General features: G+C 49.0%; 2 protein-coding genes across 2 annotated transcripts; one reads left to right on the top strand and one right to left on the bottom strand.

Moving 5' to 3' along the window:
* Positions 1-208: 208 nt before the first annotated feature.
* Positions 209-7,026, top strand: LOC118097175 (uncharacterized). The gene is made up of 4 exons (XM_035139871.2): positions 209-471; positions 2,882-3,089; positions 4,451-4,509; positions 5,474-7,026. The coding sequence occupies exons 1-4, from the start codon at positions 300-302 to the stop codon at positions 5,746-5,748; spliced, it is 714 nt and encodes a 237-aa protein (XP_034995762.1). The 5' UTR covers positions 209-299; the 3' UTR covers positions 5,749-7,026.
* A 10,751-nt stretch (positions 7,027-17,777) lies between these two features.
* Positions 17,778-21,415, bottom strand: LOC132591187 (uncharacterized protein K02A2.6-like). The gene has a single exon (XM_060268385.1). The coding sequence runs from the start codon at positions 21,366-21,368 to the stop codon at positions 18,123-18,125; it is 3,246 nt and encodes a 1,081-aa protein (XP_060124368.1). The 5' UTR covers positions 21,369-21,415; the 3' UTR covers positions 17,778-18,122.
* Between the last annotated feature and the right edge of the window lie 1,725 nt (positions 21,416-23,140).

The raw sequence follows: 23,140 nt of genomic DNA, 5'->3' as shown, positions 1-23,140 counted from the left end.
GCAGAAGCCTCCCTGCTCCTAGTTGGTTTGTGAATCTCTTTCCCGCCCCCTTACTCCAGACAGGCCAGTCAGATGCTGAGTTGCAGCAGCAGGTAAAGAGGAGGGAGGGCACATGCCAAAATGTGTCACCCCTGTGAAACTTCCCACTGATGAGGGTGTGGAAGGAAGATAATTTGCATCTTTCCTGCAGTACAAATAGCCCTGTGAGTTATGGTCCCTCTCCAGATCTCAGGCACAACGAGGCAAGCAGGCAGGTCCTGAAGAGAAATCAGAGAGAAGAATTAAAACCCAACCTGATCATGTCTGGCTTCAAGTCCACCATGCTGCAGCTTGTCTTCCTTGGGGCACTGTTTGTTTCGCCTGCTTATCTTCAGCAGCCACCTTGTGATATCGTCAAGAAGACAGTTACGCGGGGCGCTTACAAGCTAAACGTGGAACCTTCTTATTTCAAACCAAGTGCCATCTACACAGGTAAGTTGACTTTGTCTCCAGGGCTGCTGTTGCTTCTTGGCATTCCTGGCCATTTTTGGGATCCAAAGGGTGTTCTGCCATTTTGGGGCACACTTGCCTTGTGGACCCAGTCTCACCACCAGCCCGTGAATGCAGGGCTTGTTGGGATTTTAATCTAGCCTTGCTGCAGTGACCTAGAGAAGCTCAGAAAAGACATGGGATGGAAGATATTTATGGGGTTTGATGCACAGTCTTACGGGATGACCAAAACCAAAAGAACAAGGAAGGGGGAGCTAACACGGTGTCCTCCAGTTTTTGGACTACAGCTGCCTTCATCCCTGTGCTGGCTGGGGCTGTTGGGATCTGGAGTCCAGCAACATCTGGAATGCAACCCATTGGTTAACAGTGTGTTAGGGGATCTATTCTTTCTAGAGGCATTGTAGTTGATGTCAGATATAGAAAGAGCAACTCTGAAGTAGCCCATAAATCAGTGCTGGGCAAAAGGGTGTAAATCTGCCAGCCATGGAGCTGATGGATGGGCTTGGATCTATGCCACTATCTCTTGGCCACAGTCTCCCATCTGTAAAATGGGACCATAATGGCCTAGTTCACAGGTTTGTCGCAAAGCGGGAAGAGGTGGTTTACACAGACAAAAACTGCAGTAATAATGATGATGATGATGATGATGATGATGATGTAATGCTCTTATCAGTTTGTCACTAAACTGTAATACAAAGGTCCTATGGGTTTCAACTGGAAAAGGACCCAAACGTCCTTTGGTAGGAATGGTGGACTTTAAATTTAATAATAAATGAATAATTTTTAAATGAATACCAAATGAATACCCAAAAGGACAAAATGATATGAAAGCAGCATAGATTATATTGGAAGGGAACAAAATATTGATTCACACCACTTGAGAATCAGGCCTAACATATTCCGTATTAATTTTTTTAGTGCCGAAAGTGTTTCCCCAATTTTGATCATGCATCTCTTGCACAATGACCACTGTGCCATTTAACCCAAAGCTTCTGGTACCTCATAGACTGAGCTGCCCTAACAGGGATTTGACCCACAGCCCCACCCAGGGTGGAACACGATGTATCACCCTTGCCATTTCCAAATATCCATGTGGTATGACAACGCCCCAGTTTTTATCTTCCCCAAATGAAAGCCTGCTGTTCGCCAATGAAGCCCAGATTTAATAAGCTGCATTGCAAGCAGCTGTTGGAAAGCTTCTTCTTGAGACATCTAGGCTAGCCAGTTTCCCTGGCCCAGCAAGATGAAGGAAGGCATGAAAAGGTTAGCTGTCCGTGACTGCAGTGAGGATCACACACTTCAGCGCAAGAACATCTAGCAGCCAAGTCCAGATCTCTGACAAGGGCAGCAGTTTTCAAATATCCGACTGTCACCTCCCTTTTATCCTCACAACAACCCCGTGAGGTAGTCTAGGCTGAGAGAGAATGACTGGTCCAAGGTCATCCAAGGAGCTTCATGTCTGAGAGGGGATTTGATCCTTGGTCTCTGTCTACGCTGCACTGGCTCTCTTATGCCAGTCTCCATACACCAGGAGGTTTAGAGTTTGGGGGTCTTGAATGAAGAACATGGCGCATAGGCAAGCAGAAACCTTCCCCACCCACTTTACAAAAGTATATTATGTGCTCAGATTTCCTGTTCCGGCTTCTTTTCTAATGAAATGGTATATTGTATTTACACTCATTCCCCTCAATGTCACAAGCTGCCTCAAGCTTAGGGGAGGCAAGATTTAAAACGAAAACAAAACACCTCATTTTGAATCAATTTGGTCAAAAGATTCAGATGGCTTCTAGGCTCCATGAATTCTAACCATCTAAATCACGACACATAAAGCTTTGGAAATAATAATAAATCAACAGCAATGATAAGAAGAACTTAAAGCTGTTCAGGAGGCATTGTGTGTGTTATCTCGCTGTATACAACCCAGTTAAGATAGGTCAGTTTTATTGCACCCATATTGCAGATAGGGAAACTGATGCTTAAGAGGAGCTTTGCCTAAGGTCACATGAGACAAAGGATTCAGATTTTTTTCCTAGCTCACTATTGCTACATACAGCTGCTGGTGCCACAACGGCACCTCCCACAATCATGCAGAGTTTTTGCCTTTCTGTAGCTTCTTGGTTTCCTTTGTCTTCTCAATGGCTACAGACACCTCAATGGCCACTCATGCCTCCTAGTTGAATCCAGCCTGGGGTTTAGCAACAGTAGGGGCCAGATGTTCCCCACACCCTGACCATGGAGAGGCATGTATGGTTGTCCAGGTTTTCCTCTGTTTTGGGCTTTCTACATTTTTTATCCCAGCATCACATCAAGGTCTTTCTTCCCTCTGCCCCCCCCCCAAAAAAATCCCTGTGTTTCTCAGTAAAAAAAATGTGATTTCTCCCACTCTCTGCAGTCACCATTACTGGGATTGACAACAGCACTTCCGTCATCCTGCAAGCCCTGCCCTCTGAATATGGCTCCAGCGGTCTGTGGGAAAGTGAAAACAAACCGATCAGCTGCAGTGGCGTCGAGAACCTGGTGGAGACAAACGTCTCCAGCGACAACAGCGCCCGAACTCGCTGGACGGCCCCCAATGCCAACGTGGAATCTGTGCTCATAAAGTAAGAATCCTGACCACTGGGCCTTTTCTGCACCAAAGAGTCCCTGCCCCAAGGGGTCTACAGCCTCACACTACCAACGAATGTATTGTTTCTCAATACAGTTGTATCTTGAATTACCACAGAGGAGCTCAGGGTTCCTAAAATGGCGTCGTCGGCGTTGAGAGATAGTGACATAGATGCAGGAATTTTTCTCCCCCAAAAGCTTGGACATATTTGTGGTCTATTAAGCGCTTTCAACCCCTGATAGCTAAACAAAAGCTCCATGTGTAAAGGGAAGGTCCCTGTGGACAGGAAATGTAGGATAATGGCCATGGCCGCTATGCCTGACATGTGAGCTTCTCACAGATAGTGGGGTGGCTCCTTCTGCAAGGCCAAAAGGCACTAACTATACCAATCTGAGTTAATATTGAATTTTAAGGGAAGGGTGAGGCTGGGGGAACTAATCAGAGCAATTATATGAAAGTTGGGGGAATGTTGGGGGGGAGTGTGTGTGTGGAAGCAATAACAGTGGAGGAACTTTCTTATTTCTCATATGGAGAAGACATCAAAATTTATTACTTAAATCAACAAGGCTGTAATCATTGAATTATCCATAATTGTTTGAATTCTCTGGTTTTCCATTTGAGGGGTGGGCTTCTATTATCCTCTGCTTTCATAGGAACTGTCTCACAGCAAATCAGACCACCACTGGTCTATCTAGCTTAGTATCGCTTACCCAGACTGGCAGTGGCCATACAGAGTTTTTGACAGGGGATCTGTACCAGGCCTACCTGGAGATGCTGGGGACTGAAACTGGGAATTATTCTGCTTAGGCAAAGGGTTTGTGGAGGGGTTGCAACACTTCTAGACACAAAGCCTGATGTTTCCCTACTGGCAGGGAGAGCTGTGTTACTCCTGAGTGCAAAACGTAAGACATAAATTTACAGCACCAAATGTGGTTTTGTGTAACGAGGCACCGCTTTACCCAAAGGGGCATATATCAACCTGCCACCTCATGCCTGTCTGATGGATATGCTTGCTTTAATTTATATTGAGTGTTCTATAGCAAAGCTTAAGATTCATTTCCCCCTTTTGTTGCAATGATCACCAAGAAATGCCAATTGGCTGAAGAAAGATCATATGCAGATAAATTACACTATCCATATCTCCTACGCTTGCTCCTAAAAGTTATCAGCATAGTTGCTCAGGCACAAATGAACAGGAAGCTCTTTTTTTCCCCTTCTCCAAATGCCAGCTAAAATGGGGTTTGGGCATCACTGTACCCCCTCCCCCATTTTTAACAGAAGTGATGTTTGGATCTCATTTCACAGCCTCTCTCCTCCACCATTCATGATTCTCATTTTCTGTTTGTTTCCCAACAGGTCTTTTGTCACCTTTGCCAACGGAACGACCCTGCTGCAAACTCAGACCCTGGAAAGAGGTAATTTTGTGAGAAAACAAGGTCTCCCTCCAGTCTGTCAGAGGGAATTGTAAATGGGTAGAGCGTTGTTCGCGTTCAGATCCTGTTTGAAGGCTTCCCATAAGAGAACACCTTTTGTTGGCTGCTGTGAGAGCAGGATGCTGATGGGCCAATGGCCTGATCCAGCAGAGCTCTTCTTATGTAACATCCAAAGCAACCTCTCTCAATTTTAACATTTTTCAACCCCACCCTCTCTCTTCCATCTAAACAATGGGGGCGGGGCAGGGAGAGAGGTGGCTACTATTGGCTAATATAGCCCAACTTCAATCTCAGTCTCAGGGCAATTCCTTCAAAGATTGGCAGGAGGGGAAGTGGATGCAATTCCTGTTTAGCCAGTGGGAAACAACCTAGTAAGCTATTTTACATTGTCAGGCCATATAGCTCAGTATTATCTGTGCCAGGCTTCCCCATAAATTTTAGACTGCTGAGCTGGCTATTACACTGTTGAATATCCCTTTTTTGGAAATTGCAGGTGGGCAGAGTGCTGTTTTGCTCCTGCATACCTTTCAGGCTTCCCCCCACAAGTGCCTGGCTGGCCCCTGTGAGAACAGGATGCTGGACTGGATGGGCCACTGGCCTGATCCAGCAGGTGTGCTGTACACTCTTACATTCTGGGGCTGATATGAGTTGTTGTCCAAAACACCTGGAGTCAAAAGTATCAGAAGGACACCAGGTTAGGGAAAGCTGATATACACTGCTCTCACTGGCAAGGGTCCTTCAGGATTTCAGCCAGGCAATATTTTCCCAGACCTGCCTGGAGAGGCTGGAAAGTGACATTGGAAACCTTCTGCATGCAGAGCACTGAGCCACAGCCCTTGATTTATGTGAGGGCTTTGGACCCAGGCCTTCTCCCCACCCCAGTCCACCTACAGATCGTTTTCTGCTAAGCCGTGACAGCTTGGCTAATCGGTTTTGTTTCTTTCAGACACAACAACAACTAGCACCAGATCGGTGTCCTCCTCCGCCACCCCTCGCCCTGACACCAGCACCACTGGTACCCAGAAGCCGACGCTTCACAGCAACTCGCCCGATGCCCACATCCTCCTCAACGCCACCACCATCCACCACCATAACTTGGCTTCCTCCCACCAGTGGACGCAAGGTCCCAAAGGCTCGGCCTCTGCAGCTCAAGGCAGCTCCTTCCTCCTGGCATTCCTGCAACTCCTCTCCATCTCGCTCGGCTTCAAGCTCCTCTCCTAAGCTGAATGCTGAATCCCGAATCTCCCACAACACGCATTCCCTGCTTTCCTCGCATGCGTGGCCACTTTCCCTTCCAATCAGAACGTGAAGGGCGGGTGGTCTCCTCGAGAAGGAAATCCCTCCCTCCCTGCCTTCACCTGCAGCTCTCTTTCCCCTCCCCGCCATTAGGCATCTTTATTTGCACATTTATTTCATCAATCCCTAATATAGCCCAGCTGCAGACTTAGAAGATATGGCAGCAGGTAGCTGTCCTGAGAGACACCCAAAGAGAGAGGGCTCGTGCCTTTAGGGGGACGGGAGCAAGATCCAAACATTGTCTCTTTTTTATTTCTTCTGTTTCCCTGCCTTGGGGACAAAAATATAATAATAAGCTAAATCATCAACAGACTTACTCTGCCTGCTGCATATGGATCCAGCGCTGCTAAGATCTTCCTTGGCAAGAGTAGGAATAGACCAGATATTTTAAGTTAATATTATTTTATCAGGCTCGGGACAATGATGCAACCTTAGGAAAGGAAGCCTCTCAACAGTTCCTTCTGTGCCTCCCACCCCCACCCCAAAATTCTTCCAGTTCTCTGAAAGAGAAGCGCTAGGCAACCGGTCTCTATCCTTGACTGGATGACACAGGCAGGCACTGCAGAATGGAAGGAAAGGCTGATCCATTGAGAATCCCCACTATACACTACGAACAAAGGAAGCAGCGTTTTCTACCTCCATGTAGTTCAAGAAGGCTGTTCCATAATTCTGACGCCACACACAAGCCCACACCCCTGTCCCATATTTTATTTTCTCCGATAGAGGAAAGAAAACCCGGTGTTTCCATTTAAACACAGATCCGAATGCCCATGTGCCAAATTGCACCCTTTCTTCAGCTTCTGAAACAACCATCAGAAGACGTTATGCAGATCAAGGGAAGCCCTTTCATTTACTGTACATTAAACTCTTAGGAGCCCCCTGCTGGCAGGGCAACCCCCGTGGACTGTAAAATATTTATTTGCTCTGAAATACTCTGATAACTCCTCTGCTCCCTAAGAAGTCCTCACCCTACTGTCTCCATAGGTTGTATGCAGAGAGGGGAATGGGGTGGAAGCAAAAGAGATGAAGGATGAACCAAGTCTTTTGGCGGTTAATTGTGGGCTTCCACAGAAAGATGGGCTGGGTCTGCTGCCAGTGGCTTTTGTTACAGACTGTGTTTCCTCAGGGAAATGTATTTTTGAAATCTATTGTATTTGAAAGACCCTGGTTCAATAAAACTGCTTCATAATCTCCTATATATAACTGTGGCCTTCTTTTGGGGGTGTTGTGGGGGGCGGGGGCGGGTAGTGCGTGAGGAATGGACAACTGAGCAAAGGGTTAGAAAAGGAGCACATTAGTGGCTCAGTTTCAACTGGTTTATATACTTCTCAAGGTTGTGAGCAAAAGTCTCAGAAAGAACAAGGTTAAATCCTCCCTTTTTACTTATGCCAGCGTTAAAAGTCACAGCCATGACTTTTCGGAATGGGTTTTTTTTTCCCTGCCCCCCAGGCAAATGCTGCCTTTCTTGCTATAACTACCTTCCGAAGCCAGTTTCAGCCAGGAAAACCGCCCTCCCTTCCCCTGCTTTATGTTGACATTCGTTTGAGGCTGCAGAATAACAACGGGATTTATTGGTGCCACGAGATGCCTGATCCATTTTAATGAGGAGTAGGATATTGCAGATCACTTGGGGTGCTAAAAGAAGTTAACACAATTATACCTTTTTCATTCAGCGGCACATTGGCAAACAGTTGTTGTTGTTGTTACCCTGTGTACTTTAGAAACATCAAGAGGATCCAACTGGTCAAAACTCTGTATAATTCACCAGAAAAAAAGTAATAATTCTGTGGTACAGGGGAGGGCAGCAGCAAAGATGGCGCCAAGGGCCTCTTGGTGGGGTGGGAATGGTCCCACATGTTAGATTTCTGAAAGGAAAATCATGTTATATTTTAACGCTCCCAGACACACTTTTTGGGATTTATTCCATTTGTTTTGATGGGCTTAATTTTCAAGCAAGCACACTTAGGATTGATTGTGGAGTCCTTTGCCAACCTGGCACTGAGGTAAAAATTGGGATTTAGTTTTTGCTGCCCAACTCCCCATGGGACTCTGAGTCCCCTAAGTCCAAGATCGGTCAGAGAATAATGGATGGAGGCAGGATCCAGTGGAAAGCAAGGCAGATTATTTACCGTATTTTTCTGTTGCAACAGAGTTCTCTCCTTCCAAGGAGGGAGAGACCCTGAGCAGGAACCTTTGAAGACTTTTGACATTGCCCAACCACCTTCGCCAAAGACCACCCCAAAATCATCATACATACATCATAGCAGGCAGTCTACAGCAGAAATCCTGCCTGCCAGGATACCCGATAATGATCACTGGTTGCATTACCTGGGCAGCCTGGCCATTCTTTTGTGGTGGTTAATACTTTGGTTCCTGAATCCAGGTCACAGACTCACACTATTCATACACAAATATGCCCTTTGTAAACAAAAAGACAATGGGAAGGCTTTCCCCATTGCCTCCCTTACTGCAGAGGAGTATTTGAGGTCATTGGAAGAGTCGAAATGGCTTCAGGATTGCTCTCCTGCTCAGACACATGGTTCATATATTGAGATATGTGTGCATTTATGAATATTTATTGTATATTTGAGACCTTAGAAATCTTATAACAGCGCCCTCCAGATATTTTTGGACTGCACCGCCACCCTCGCAGCATGCACTGGCTGGGGCTGATGGAAATTGTAGTCCAGCATGACAAAAGTTGCATTAGGTTAGATTGATTGGAAGTGGGGAAACGCTCTGGAAATGTGAAAAGTGGTAATCCTTCAATTGACAAGCTATTACTCTGGGATGGGAGTCTTGCCTGCTCCCATCTCCTAGCCTGGACAATGCTCATCCAGCCCCCCCCCTCCCAAGTTCCACATGGATGGAGGATGCCTTCTGGAAGCCTACAAGCAGGTCACAAAGGCAAGAGCCCTCTCCTGGCAACTGCTCCTGAATTGGGAGCCTCTGTTTGGGACCCAGGTGGCACTGTGGGTTAAACCACAGAGTCTAGAGCTTGCTGATCAGAAGGTCGGCGGTTCGAATCCCTGCAATGGGGTGAGCTCCCGTTGCTCGGTCCCAGCTCCTGCCCACCTAGCAGTTCGAAAGCACATCAAAGTGCAAGTAGATAAATAGGGACCGCTCCGTCGGGAAGGTAAACGGTGTTTCTGTGCGCTGCTCTGGTTCACCAGAAGCAACTTTGTCATGCTGGCCACATGACCCGGAAGCTGTCTGCGGACAAACGCCGGCTCCCTCGGCCTATAGAGCGAGATGAGCGCCGCAACCCCAGACACGACTGGACCTGATGGTCAGGGAGCCCTTTAGCTTACCTTTTTACTTGTCTATCATTACTAATAGAGACTGACAGACATCTTCTTTTCATTAATTTCTCTAATCCTCTTTTTTGAAATAAGAGAACTTGTTTCATACTCTCATTGATTGATTGATTGATTGATTGATTGATTGATTGATTGAATGAATGACTGATTATTTATTTTCACAACAAAAAATGACAATATAAAAAACACAGAATACATAATAGAAATAAAAACAAAGACACCCCAATATCAATCAGCCAAAGGCCTGGTTGAAGAGGAATGTTTTTGCCTGGAGCCTAAAGGTGTATCATGAAGGGGCCAGGCAAACCTCCCTGGGGAGAGCATTCCACAAATGGGGAGCCACCACAGAAAAGGCCTGTTCTTGTGCTGCCACCCTCTGGCCCTCTCGTGGAGGAGGCACATGAAGAAGGGCCTCAGCGGATGATCTCAGGGTCCAGGTGGGTTCATATGGAGAGAAGCAGTCCTTGAATATGAATTTGAACTCTGATAATGCCTCTTGCTTGTTGGGGTGGAAGACAAAGAGGGGTGTGCATAGAAATAAGTCTACTGCACAAAGGTAAACTTCACTGAGCCACCTGCTTTTGCTCTGGCCTCGCCCAACACTGGCATGTGCCCCCCCCACCCCCGAAGGAAGTGTGGCCCTCAGACTGGACTCTGGGCAAGGGAGGGCTTACTGGATGTGGTGTCACTCTGTATGGTAAAAGGGACAGAGTTAAACAATCCCAGAAGGAGCAGACTTCTTCACAAAATCCTTGTGGTCAATTACCCAAAACAGGATAGATTTCTCTTTGATTGTGCCACAGATAAAGAAGCATGTCTTACTTAGAAATACCCGAGTCTTATGTCTGCGCAGGATTGTAGCCCAAGTAATTTGCCATCCAGAACTGCAACTTCTCATGGGTCTGCCTCTCTCAGATGATGTTGTTGTTTGGTCGTTTAGTCGTGTCCAACCCTTCGTGACCCTATGGACCAAAGCACGCCAGGCACTCCTGTCTTCCACTGCCTCCCGCAGTTTAGTCAGACTCATGTTGGTGGCTTCGAGAATACTGTCCAACCATCTCGTCCTCTGTCATCCCCTTCTCCTTGTGCCCCCAATCTTTCCCAACATCAGGGTCTTTTCCAGGGAGTCTTCTCTTCTCATGAGGTGGCCAAAGTATTGGAGCCTCAGCTTCAGGATCAGTCCTCCCAGTGAGCACTCAGGGCTAATTTCCTTCAGAATGGATAGGTTTGATCTTCTAGCAGTTCATGGGACTCTCAAGAGTCTCCTCCAGCACCATAATTCAAAAGCATCAATTCTTTGGCGATCAGCCTTCTTTATAGTCCAGCTCTCACTTCCATACATCACTACTGGGAAAACCATAGCTTTAACTATACGGACCTTTGTCGGCAAGGTGATGTCTCTGCTTTTTAAGATGCTGTCTAGGTTTGTCATTGCTTTTCTCCCAAGAAGCAGGCGTCTTTTAATTTCGTGACTGCTGTCACCATCTGCAGTGATCAAGGAGCCCAAGAAAGTAAAATCTCTCACCGCCTCCATTTCTTCCCCTTCTATTTGCGAGGAGGTGATGGGACCAGTGGCCATGATCTTATTTTTTTTTGATGTTGCACTTCAACAGACTGTATTTTGCGCTCTCCTCTTTCACCCTCAGTAAAAGGTTCTCATTAAAAGGTGATGTTACTAGGCAGGTAAACAACAGGGGAAATTCCCAAAGGCTGGGATGCACAGAGGAGGTGCTGCTTTCTTTATCTTGCATTCCTACCAGGCATCTTCTTCAGCACGCTCAGAAGTTAGTCAGCTGCTGTGGAGCTTCCCTCATCTTAGCTCAGGGTTACTCAGCCAGGTGCTCTTGAGAGGTTATGGGTTCCAACTTTGATCATCCTGACGGCTCCACTACACTATTTACTGAGCACTAGTGGAAAGCGGAATTCTAAGGAACCACATAAAAAAAAATCAGTACAATTTTGAAAACAGTTGTTAAAATCAGTGTGGTTCTGAAAAATTCAGCTGTCCAACTTGATTCAAAATGGCGCCCAATTTTATTCAAATATAGACGAAAACCTGCTTCTTCATCTCGAGAAGCGTCATGCAAATTTTGCCACACATTTTAAGGACCTCACACATTCAGGATTAGGGGAACAGTTTCCAAGTGAAAGAACCTCTCATTAAGTACTGCTGAAGTCTTCCCACTCCAACCACCCCCACCCCACAACAAAATCAGATGGTGAGATGAAACCTCCCTTGATGGAACAAAACGTCCTGCCTTCTCTCTCTCCCTCTCTCTCACAAACACACACACATACTGTTATGATTAATAAGGAGCCATAACACAAGGGCATAAGATGAGCCTGCTAATCAGGCAAATGGCCCATCTACTTCAGCATCCTGCTGCCTGTGAGAAACCCATCAGTAGAATTTGGGCACAAGAACACTCTCCTCTGCTGTGATTTCCAGCAACTGGTATTTAGAGGCATTGAGCACAGCCAACGTGGCTATTAAGCCTTCTCGATGGATTTGTCCAATCCTCTTTTGAAGCCATCCAAGTTAGTAGCCATCATTGCCTCCTGCAGCAGTGAGTTCCATAGTTTCATGATGCACTTCATCGTGAAACGTTTTCTTTGTCCTGAATCTTCCAACATTCAGCTTCATTGGGCTGAACGAAGTCGCTTGCTGATCTCTACCCACATAGCTTCTCCCTTTTCCATCCATGAGCTTGGCTTGCTCAACTGCCAGCCCTTCTTGCTCAAAACATCCTCAATCTTCCTCATGGGAAAACAGTTTCACTCTTTCCCCAGATCACACCTGGCCCATGAAACACCCACCCAGAAACAGATTTGTCACAGCAGTGCCCTCTCACACTCTTGCGATGCAAACCAGGGGAGAGAGAATTCGGAAACTGGTCCGTGCCATCTCAAGCAGGTGTGGCCCGCCAATCTCCTAGCTCAGCATGCCATCTTAGGCCCTCAAAATTTTTATTTTCAACAATTGTACTTTATTTTCTACTTAGCATCCTGCCTTTCCATTGGCAAACGGATTTAGCATTTGGGCAAAACGACAGCAGCGGTGTACCGCAAATGTGTAGCAAAGGAGGAAATAATCAAATGAAGCATGGTTCTCGATGGCAGCTTGAGGGACAGCTGAATAGGGCCCCTCTTCCCACTGCAGCTGATGAGGGCACAGAGGAATTCACCTGCAGAGTGAATGGCAACCTCCACACACACACACACCAACACACACACACACACACACACACACACACACACACACCAGTTCTGCAGCAGCTGGTGCACAAAAGTGTACATAAGAATCTGCTGGATCAAGACAATGGTCCATCTAGTCAGCGGCCTCTAGGCACTGAGAGGCAGTGGCCCTGGGCATATTTTGAGGGAATGCATTTTGCTCCTCAATGCCCTGCCAGCTCTGTGCAGCTGCGTCCCTGTCCCCCCCATGTTCTGGGGGGGGGGCAACAGACATGAACCTGAAGTCCACACTCACACTGTCCTGCTAGCTCCACGCCACTTCGTGATGCTGCATGGGCGCATGAGGAGAACACAACAGGTATGTGCCCTTTCTTACATAGGCATCCGGCATTCAAAAGCAATGCTGCCTCTGACCTTCCAGGGGTCAGCAAACTTTTTCAGCAGGGGGCCGGTCCACTGTCTCTCAGACCTTGTGGGGGGCCGGACTATATTTATATTGGGGGGGGGATGAATGAATTCCTATGCCCCACAAATAACCCAGAGATGCATTTTTTAAGGCACACATTCTACTCATGTAAAAACACCAGGCAGGCCCCACAAATAACCGAGAGATGCATTTTAAATAAAAAGATACATTCTACTCATGTAGAAACACTCTGATTCCCCGACCATCCATGGGCCGAATTTAGAAGGCGATTGGGCAGAGCACAGCCATTGTGGTTGGGAGCCAGTGATAACCACCTCCTTTGTGAATTTGTCTAACCCTCTTTTAAAACCACTCACATTGGTGACCATCCTTGTTTCATATGGGAGTGAATTCCATAGTTTAACTAGGCACTGTGCAAAGAAGTCCCTTTTTTATCTGTCTGGAATCTTCCAACATTCAGCGTCATTGGACGTCCACGAGTTCTAGTGTTATGAGAGAAGGAGAGAGAGAATTCTCCGTTTACTTTCTCCATGCCAGAAGAACCAATGGTTTTATAAGAGATATAAAATTGTGCGCCAAATACATTCAGAGCCACACTGCCTTTAGATACGGATGTGCTTAACCCAAGATACGGATGTGCTTAACCCAAGCTGAAGGCAGCCTACATGATTTAGATATTTTCTTGAGGGGTCGTAGCTCAGTGGTAGTGTTGGATAGTCTCTCTGTGTGTGAGAGGATCATTTGTTCCAGAAACACAGAAGAACAAGAGAAGAAGTTTTAAGAAGAAGCAGAAGGCTGAGATTGTTTTGTTTATGCAAGGACATTTTCTATGGAAACTGTTATTTGCATGCAGAACTGTTTTGCATGCAGAAGGTCCTAGGTTCAATCCCAGCCAGTATCTCTAGGTAAGGGGGCTCCTGGGAGGGACTCCTGCCTGAAACGGCTGACGCCATGCGGCTACCACCAAGATGGCCACCGTTCATGCGTAGAAGCAGCTTCCGGTGCCACTCTGCCCTATTTCCGGTGCCCACACATAGGCAGAGCAGCACCCAAAATGGAGGCTCCCTGGCAGGTAAGAAATCCGGGGGATTTCCGGGATTTTTCTCCATTCGGGAGAACAGCGGGAAACGGATTAAAATCCAGGGGTTTCCTGCGAAAAACGGGATACTTGGCAGCTAAGCACATTACCTCCCCCTGCTCTACCCACTCCCCCACCTGCCTCCATTGAGCCCTTGGGCCCATAAATCCTAAGGGCACCTGTGATGTCTCTCGTCAGTTTTGTAAGCCTGCAGCTCAGACAGGAAAAATTACCACAGTGGAATGTTAAATGTGGCCCTCAGCTATTTCAGAAATGACTAAGTAAAAGTGGTGAGCAATTTGTTTAGGCTAAATGGCTATTTAAAAAACCATCTTCCCTCCGTCCCAGCCATCAGCTGATGAGACCATCTTTCCTGTTGCCGAGCAAAAAAAGGTGGGGGGAGGGATCCCAGCCTGTTCATCATCGTAATCTGGAGACAGGAGATACTGATATCTGCAATGAGTTTATACAGAATATAGTAGGGAAATTAGCAACCCTATAATATCGCTTACATACAATAATCGATAGAAATGAAATTGATTTTACTTAATGTATTGCACTGTTTCTTTTATAAAGCCTCCCATTAAAACTGCAGCCTCCACAGCTCTTCTTCCTTCTCCAAGGGAATTCCATGCTGTGCAAAGGTTTCAAAATCCAACTCCCTTTGATCTGAATCACAAAGGAGACGCATTCCACTTGGGTACAACCCACCACCCACCTGGAGCCAGTTTAGCAGGTCTTTCCCCCTCTTGCAATTAGGAAGGCAAATCCCCAGGAAGAGAGCTTCCTTCCATCCTTCTAAGAGGCGTCTGGTGATCAGAAAATCCATTTGCCTCGTGCAGTTTTATTTTAAAAGGCCACCCCACTTTTTTTTTTTTTTGGTATCTCACACATTGCTTTCTAAAAAGCAGAGAGCGAGCCCTTTTTAAATCAGGCATTTGTTCAAAACCAAGTGCCTCTGATTTTTACAAACACAGAATGCCCGTTTGAAATGTCTTAGGACCTGCGTCAATTTCATGTGTTTTAGTTTCAAGGTCTAAGTGAAGAGGGAGCATTGCAGAAATTTATAACATTTACAAACAGACTGGAGAGGAAGGCATTATTTTCTCCAGCTCCTTAGAACTCAGGGTCACCCACTGAAGCGAAGGAGATTAACAGAAAGGAATGTCCATTTTATCTTCACAACAATCCTGTGAGGCAGGTTAGGCTGTGACTGGCCTAAGGTCATTCAATGAACTTCACATCTGGGTGGGGATTTGAACTTGTATCTGTCAGGGACTGGCTGGATGCAGAGGAGTGGTGGGAGGGAACCCCCAAGGGAAGAAGGCTCAGAGCCCAGGGATTGGTGGTGGGATGACCCTGAGTGGTCAGATGATGCTGAGAGGGAGCCGACTGGGAGGAGGAGGAGTCAGAAGCTGAAGGGGCAACAGGGTTTAGTGAGCAGAAAGAGGTTGTGGCAGAGAGCAGTTCAGAATCAGAGGCAGAAGCAGAGGCTGGAGAGGATGGGGGCAAGAGGCAAAGATGAGGCAGGCTGCTGAAGAAGCCAGGTGGTCTCCTGCTGTAACCAGCTCCCCTCCCCTGGTCTCCTAGAACACATCGAGAAATGAAGAGATTGGCTGTGCACAGATGCAGTCTACAGCTGCTTGGGGTGGGGATCTGGAGAGGAGGGGACTTAGGCAGCTTCAGTCTTCACAACTCCCACATTGGGGTAAGACCTAATGGGAAGAGTTGCTGGGATCTTTAGCATAGCTGCCAAGTACCCCGTATTCCCCGGGAAACCCCCCGTTTTTCCTTACCATTTCCCGGCGGTCTCCCGTTTGAGCTCCTCTCCCGTAAATCTCCTTCTACATAAATCTCCTTCTCCTTCTAAATAACTTCTACGCATGCCCGGTGGCCATCTTCTACGCATGGCCACCCCCAAGATGGCCACCGGACAACTTCCGGTGCCGTTGCTGCTGCTGATCCTGTATTTTTCTGCTGGAGACTTGGCAGGTATGATCTTTAGGCCTGTGCTGTTTTGGTTTCTTGGAATAAAAAGTTAACTTCACTGAAACCAGTGGGGTTTTTTAATTGCTGACCTTCACCCGACTCCATCTCCTGAAAATATCTTCCAGGTTCTAGTCTCACACTCTAACCAAAAGGAAGTCATTGTTGTCTCCTCTGGATGTTGTTGGACTTCAACTCTTATCAGTCAACAACTAGTGTGATCATGGATGGTCAAGGATGATGAGAGTTGTAGTCCAGGTTCCCTGCCCCTCCCCTGCCCCCCAAACCACCATGGTTCTGGCATCCAGCTGTCCACTATTAGAAACAGAATACTAGAGGGACTCCAATGTCACCCATCATGGGAGTTCTCACACTGATGGGTTTTCTCTCACATAATTGACGGATTAATAGTGTTTAGTGCTGGATTTATATTGGGCTGTCCATACATCATTCTGCTTTGCTAGTTGCTCTCTGCAATGCATCCTCAATGCTATTACAGTACAGCTGTGTGGAAGGTGACACCTGTGCTATAGCACAACAAAAGCGGGACACAAAAGAAATTCAGAATATATGTGGTATGAAAAGTCAGCAAGAAGTTACAGGACATGCACCAACTGGAAACCAAGCAGTATGAGCACCTTGAAACTTTTGCAAGTGTAAACCACCCCAATATCCATGCATCATAAATAGGATGTATGGAGGACACTCTTCAGACAACAGAAGTGAGGTTCCTCAAATAGAAAGGGACTGTCAGATCTCAAGAGATGGAAGGCCCTTGACTTCCCGCCAACCCAATATGGATGAAACTTCTTCAAGAAGAGCTCTATATAGTTTTTTTATTTAAAAAAAAGCTATGGTGGAAGCCATTGAAAAGACACACTTGATTTGCCACAGAGTAATTGATTCATTGTAGTTGGAAGGGCCGTGTCCTTGCTAAAGCAGCTGACATGGCAATGTCCTTTCAGACTTTTACCTAGTCTTGTGACACCAGGGTTTGACTGACAGCTCCCTGGGCTGCGACAGACAACACAGAGGTCTTTTTGTTCCCTGCTGGGTGGGGAGCCCACATTGATGTTGGTGGGAGGGAGAAGAAGAGAACCTCATGTGGGAGATGCAAAGTCAGATAATTGACCACAATGGAAATTGTACCCATCTCTGGGCCTAGTCTCAGCTTGGCCCTTTGCTCCTCTGTGCTAACTTCTCCCAACCAGCAGCTAAATCACAAGAAAAAGTCTAGAAGAGACCTACATGGGGTACAACTTCAGCAGGCTGGCGATGACCAAAAGCCCTGGAGGCCTTTTGGTGCCTTTTCCATTTAGCTTGTAGCGATGGATGGCAGAGAAGGCTGCCAAAGGCTAGACTCGAGGCTTCAACGACACCAACCCCTCAGAAGATTCCCCAATTCAATGCTCCCATCCATTTCTCCCCTTTCTTACTTCGTGGCGGCAGATGAAATAACAAGAAAAGCTGTTGCAGGCTCAACTAGGCCTTAGGAAACAGTAGGAATAGCCAGAAGCCCCAAGAAACAGTGTTTCCTAGATGCCCTTGTTATGTTTTCAGTGGTCTGTGTTTGCCTGAGCTTGAGTGTGGACTAAGAATTCTGAGCCCCTGTGTTCTGATTCAATACATGATATCCAATCACAGAACACTGCAGGATTTGGGCCACTGCCATTGGCCCTTAAACTCTGAATTATGATTTGCAGTTTGGGAGTTTAGACAGCCAATCCCGTTGAGTGTGAGAGCAGCCCAGGCCTTCAGAAATGTATATAAGCAGTTGCTTTGCTCCTGTTGTCCAGTTCTGTTAGTTCAATAAAGGTTCTTGCTGTTATCACTGAGTCTTAGTTCATGGGAACCCACCTACACTTCAGCCCAGATGACCACTACACGGCTATATGGCCTACCATAGGTGAAATATACTCGGAGTCAAGAGTGAATTTCATGCTCTTTATTCAGCTCATAGTCATCAAGGAGGAGAAGAGAAGACGAATGGCTCTTTTCCCCAAACCATCTGCTTATATACATTATTTACACAATGGGCCTTGCGTGATTGGCTACTTCAGGGCTACACCTGTGGGCCAATTATATTGTGGATTGACTTCTGCCTGCAGCCTGATTGGCTGCTCCTACAGGCCAATCAGGTAGCAGATTCACTTCTGCCAGCCGCCTGATTGGCTGCTCCAGCAGGCCAATCAGGTTGCGGATTCACTTCCACCTGGAGTTGGATTGGGTAGCTCCCGCTGATTCTGAATCCTATTGTTCTAGGATTCAGCTCAGTACATAACACCCCTCCCCTCTAAGTTCCAGTCCTGCCCGGGAAGTTGCATTCGTAGTCCCCAAGGTCTGCTGGCCGCCTCCGTGTGCGTTGTGGCCTGGGGTGTTCCTTGGTCAGGGGTTCTGGTTCTGGCTCGTGTTCCGAGGCTGCTGGCTGTGCCCGGGCTGTCTGGTCTGGCGCCACTGAACCACTAGGTTGTAGCTCTGGTTCCGGTGTCCTTCCAGCCTCGGGGCGCCCCTCTGTGCCTACTGCTTCTGCTTCCCCTGCCCACCCCTCTCGCTCTACAGGCCTCACTGCCCTGCTGTCCCCTTGGGACCCCTCTGTCCCGCTCTCCTCCCGGGTTCCTCCTGGGAATCGTCGCCGTAGCTGGTCACAGTGGCGGCGCCAACATTGCCCCCCTTCCGTTAGTACCTCGTACGACACGGGACCGGTCACCTTGGTGACTGTGGCGGGTACCCATGCTGGGCCTGCCCCGAAATTCTTTGCATACACTGGGTCCTGGGCCACAAATGTCCGGGGATTCCTGCCTTTCCCCACCACTACCTCATCCTGAGCTCTGTCGGGGTGAAGTCGGTCCAGTCTAGTTGCAAGGCGCCGGCCCATTAGTAATTCAGCTGGGCTCCGGCCCGTCGTTGTGCTTGGGGTGCTGTGCTGTGCTAGAAGAGATGCGGCAAGGCGGTATTCCCAGTCCCCTTGTGTCATGCGGCGGAGGCTGTCCTTGGTGGTCCGCACCATGCGCTCCGCTTGGCCATTGGTGGCAGGGTGGAATGGTGCTGAGCGGATGTGGCGGATGGCGTTCTGCGCTGTGAAGGTCTGGAACTCCTCTGACGTGAATGCGGTTCCATTGTCCGAGACGAGGGTGTCAGGGAGCCCGTGGGTCGCAAACAGCTTACGGAGTACCCCGATGGCTGCCGCCGTAGAAGTGGATGGTACCAGTGCGACCTCCAGCCATTTGGTGTATGAATCCACCACTATGAAGAATGTTTTTCCCTGGAAGGGGCCAGCGAAGTCCACGTGCAAGCGTGACCATGGATGTCGGGCGGACTCCCAGGGCTGGACTGGGGCCCTTGGGGGATCCGGGCGGGATTCTTGGCAGGTCTGGCAGTGTTGGACCCAGGCCTCTATCTCTCTGTCAATCCCCGGCCACCACACATAACTCCTGGCAAGGGCCTTCATCCTCACTACCCCTGGGTGTGTCTCGTGTAGGGCTGTGAGGACCCTTTTGCGGAGGGGCTGGGGAACAACAACCCTGCTTCCCCATAACAGGCACCCCTTGTGGGCCGACAGTTCATGTTTGCGGTTTGTGTAGCCAGCGAATTCTGGCCCGGGGCTGCTGCTGGGCCATCCTCGCCACACCCAGTCCAGGACCCGGGAGATGACCCTATCTTTTGTGGAATGGTGCGCAACTTCTTGTGCCTGAATGGGTCGGTCGGGAAGCAGCTCCAGGGTCATAACCTCTTGCGCAGGCGCTGGGTCGGGGCCTGTTTCTGGTAGTGGTAGCCTGCTGAGGGCGTCTGCGTGGCCCATCGCCTTCCCAGGGCGGTGGATTAGTGCATACTGGTAGCCGGCAAGGAAAATTGACCACCTGAGGACACGTGGAGACAACACTTGGGGGGTCTGCTTCTCAGGGGCAAACAGGCCAAGCAACGGCTTGTGGTCAGTCACTATGGTAAAGGGCCGCCCGTACAAGAAATCATGGAATTTTTTTACGCCCTTCACGATTGCCAGACCCTCCTTGTCAATCTGTGAGTAGTTTCGTTCGGCTGCAGCAAGCGTCTGGGAGAAGTATGCCACCGGCACCTCTCTTCCATCCGGGAGTTGGTGTCCCAGGACAGCGCCGATGCCATAGGGAGAGGCGTCGCATGCCAGCACCACTGGCAGCCTCTCGTCGAAGTGTGCTAAGACCGAGTTCGAGACGAGCAAGTCCTTGACTGCCTGGAATGCGGCCCTTTGTCGCTGGCCCCACACCCAAGGGGCCCTTTTATCTAGGAGTCTGTGTAGGGACTCCGCTACCGCTGCCTTATGGGGAAGGAAGGCATGGTAAAAGTTCAATAGTCCCAAGAATGACTGAAGTTCGGGCTTGCTCTTGGGCGCTGGGGCCTCACAAATGGCCCGTACCTTGTCACCGGTTGGATGGACCCCTTCTGCGTCCACCTTAAATCCCAGAAAGTCCACCTGCGGCACTCCCAGTAAACACTTTTCCCGCTTCACCTTGAGGCCCGCCGTCTGGAAACGGTGCAGGACGGAGCGGAGGCGGTCCTCAAATTCCTCTGGTGTGGGCCCGGCGATCAGTACATCATCGAAGAAGGGGGTGACGCCAGGAATCCCTTTAAGGAGAGAGTCCATTAGATTCTGGAATATGCCTGGTGCCACGCTAACGCCAAATTGCAGCCGCTTAACTCTGAATGCCCCTCTGTGCGTCACAATCGTCTGAGCCTCTGCTGTGGCTTCGTCCACAGGCAACTGTTGATACGCTTGGGCCAAGTCCAGTTTGCCAAAGATTTTTGACCCAGCCAGGGTGGCGAGGACATGGCTGACCACTGGCACTGGGTATGCATGGGCCGTGAGAGCCTTGTTTATGGTGCATTTGTAGTCTGCACAGATGCGGACCGAACCGTTAGGCTTGACGGGTGTGACAATTGGAGTTTCCCAGGGGGCGTTGGGCACCGGCTCCAGCACTCCTTGCTCCACGAGCCGGTCCAATTCCTCGTCTATGCGGGGTTTCAGGGCGAACGGGACCCGGCGGGCCTTGTGCCTGATGGGTCGTACAGCAGGGTCTAGCTGTAGGGCAATGGGGGGTCCTGTATATCGTCCCAATGCCCCATCGAAAACCCCTGGAAACTCTTTGCATATGGCGTCCACGTCCACTTGTAAGCTAGAGCGGTTCACCCCGGTAACGGCTAGCCCCAGAGGTCCAAACCATGCCAGTCCCAGTAAGCTAACGTAGGGGCCCTTAACTACCAGCAAGTCCAATTGTTGCTTTCGCCCTCGATATTGCACCCTGAAGGTCCCCACCCCCATAGTAGGGACCTTACGTTTCTGGAAGTCCCGGAGGGTGAATGGGGCCGGCCTTAGTTTGGGACCCCCATTAGGGCACAGTTCCCTTAATGTTCGGGCCGAGATTATGGATAGAGTTGAACCCGTGTCCAGCTCCATGCGGCATGGGGCTCCCTCTATCTGTACCTCTATATAAATTTTCTCTGTGCTGGGATGGGGCAACTGGAATACCTGGTAGTCCGTGATCTCCGTCGAGTTGCCTTGGTGCATGGTGCCGTGTGACCTGGGGCTCCTGGGTCGGTCATCTGATGCTTGTCGACGGGTGAGTCGAGCCCGACACACCCGGGCGATGTGTCCCAATTTTCTGCACTGCCTGCACTCTGCGTTGCGGAAACGACAGGTCCTCCTCTCGTGGTTCTCCCCGCAGCTTGCACAGTTCCCTCCTTCTCGTCGAGGCTGCTGTGGTGTGTGTGCTGCTTGAGTGCGCCGCTGTACTCGGTGTACTTCCTCCGTCAGATTCGGATTCGCCGGTGAGGTCTTCGTGGTAGACCCTCGGTTGGGATGGCGGGGCCGGTCGTGCCTCTTGCGTTGACCTCTCGGCGGCTTCGGTTGCCAGGGCTTCCTCCAGAGCAATCTGGAACGTGAGGTCTTTTTTGGCGTAGAGGCGTCGTTGCAACATCTCGTCCCTCAGGCCACCGACGAGGCGGTCACGAAGCATGTTCTCCAATTCTGAGAAGTTGCATAACCGGGCGGCTTGGCGGAGGGAGGTCACAAACCCAGTTATGGTTTCCCCCGGGGCTTGCCGCTTTGCGTAGAAGGCATTTCGGCAAGCTACCACCGAGGGCTGTGGTGAGAAGTGCTCCTTCAGCCGTTCCATTATTGTTTTGTAAGAGACGGTAGCGACATCTCTAGGTGCAAGGAGAGCCCGGGCGATTTCAAACGTCTCCTCTCCACAGACGCTGAAGAATGTTGCCCTCTTCATGGCATCGTTGGTGACTTCTTTCGCTTGCAGGAGGAAGTTGAAACGGGCGGCGTACCCTTCCCAGTCTCCTGATGCTGGTTTGAATGGCGAGAAGCTGCTGTCGGTTGCCATTCTGGGTTCCTTGGGTCCTGGAGCTGAAGCCTGGATGCACGGTGCGATGCAGCGGTGCAGCAGGTGGCGGTGCTGCGGTGCAGTGCGTGGTGGCGGTCCGCTCAGCAGGATCCCACCTTCGTCGCCAGTGAAATATACTCGGAGTCAAGAGTGAATTTCATGCTCTTTATTCAGCTCATAGTCATCAAGGAGGAGAAGAGAAGACGAATGGCTCTTTTCCCCAAACCATCTGCTTATATACATTATTTACACAATGGGCCTTGCGTGATTGGCTACTTCAGGGCTACACCTGTGGGCCAATTATATTGTGGATTGACTTCTGCCTGCAGCCTGATTGGCTGCTCCTACAGGCCAATCAGGTAGCAGATTCACTTCTGCCAGCCGCCTGATTGGCTGCTCCAGCAGGCCAATCAGGTTGCGGATTCACTTCCACCTGGAGTTGGATTGGGTAGCTCCCGCTGATTCTGAATCCTATTGTTCTAGGATTCAGCTCAGTACATAACACCAGGCCACAGCAGAGGTCATTCTCATTGTTTCTACCAAGTAAGCATCAGTGAAGAAATAGAAGGGAACAGTTGTAGTGGCAGGGAAAGTTGATGCTGGGATTGTGGTCAGGTTAATTGCAACCTGAGTCAAAACATCAGAGGAATGTGGGCTCCATTGGTAATTCGCCTGGAAATTCCAAACCAAGAGTGTTCATATTATTAATTCCCCACTTCCAAACCCCAGCTGCTTCCCTCGTCTCCCAAAGTGGTCAACGAAGTGGTGGGAAGAACCTCACTGGCAGAGCAAAATGAGGATAGGTTAGGTTCCCTTGTTGTTTAACCCCAGCATCTGGGAAGCAAAGGTGAAATGCCTCTGAATATGAAGTTTGCCATTGATTCTTATATCTATGAATTTGTCTAATCCTTTTCAAAAGCCACCTCTTGGACACCTCTTTGGGTTGATT

This window comes from Zootoca vivipara, chromosome 15 (genome assembly GCF_963506605.1).
Source record: "Zootoca vivipara chromosome 15, rZooViv1.1, whole genome shotgun sequence".
In the NCBI taxonomy this organism is placed as follows: Eukaryota; Metazoa; Chordata; class Lepidosauria; order Squamata; family Lacertidae; genus Zootoca; species Zootoca vivipara.
This window is presented reverse-complemented; position numbering and strand designations above follow the sequence as displayed.

Bases quoted from the DNA above. Each gene is read 5' to 3' on its own strand.
- LOC118097175 (XM_035139871.2), top strand. From the start codon at position 300: ATGTCTGGCTTCAAGTCCACCATGCTGCAGCTTGTCTTCCTTGGGGCA. The intron at 3,090-4,450 runs GTAAGAATCCTG...GTTTCCCAACAG, and splicing joins GTGGAATCTGTGCTCATAAA to GTCTTTTGTCACCTTTGCCA. The intron at 4,510-5,473 runs GTAATTTTGTGA...TGTTTCTTTCAG, and splicing joins AACTCAGACCCTGGAAAGAG to ACACAACAACAACTAGCACC.
- LOC132591187 (XM_060268385.1), bottom strand. From the start codon at position 21,368: ATGCACCAAGGCAACTCGACGGAGATCACGGACTACCAGGTATTCCAG.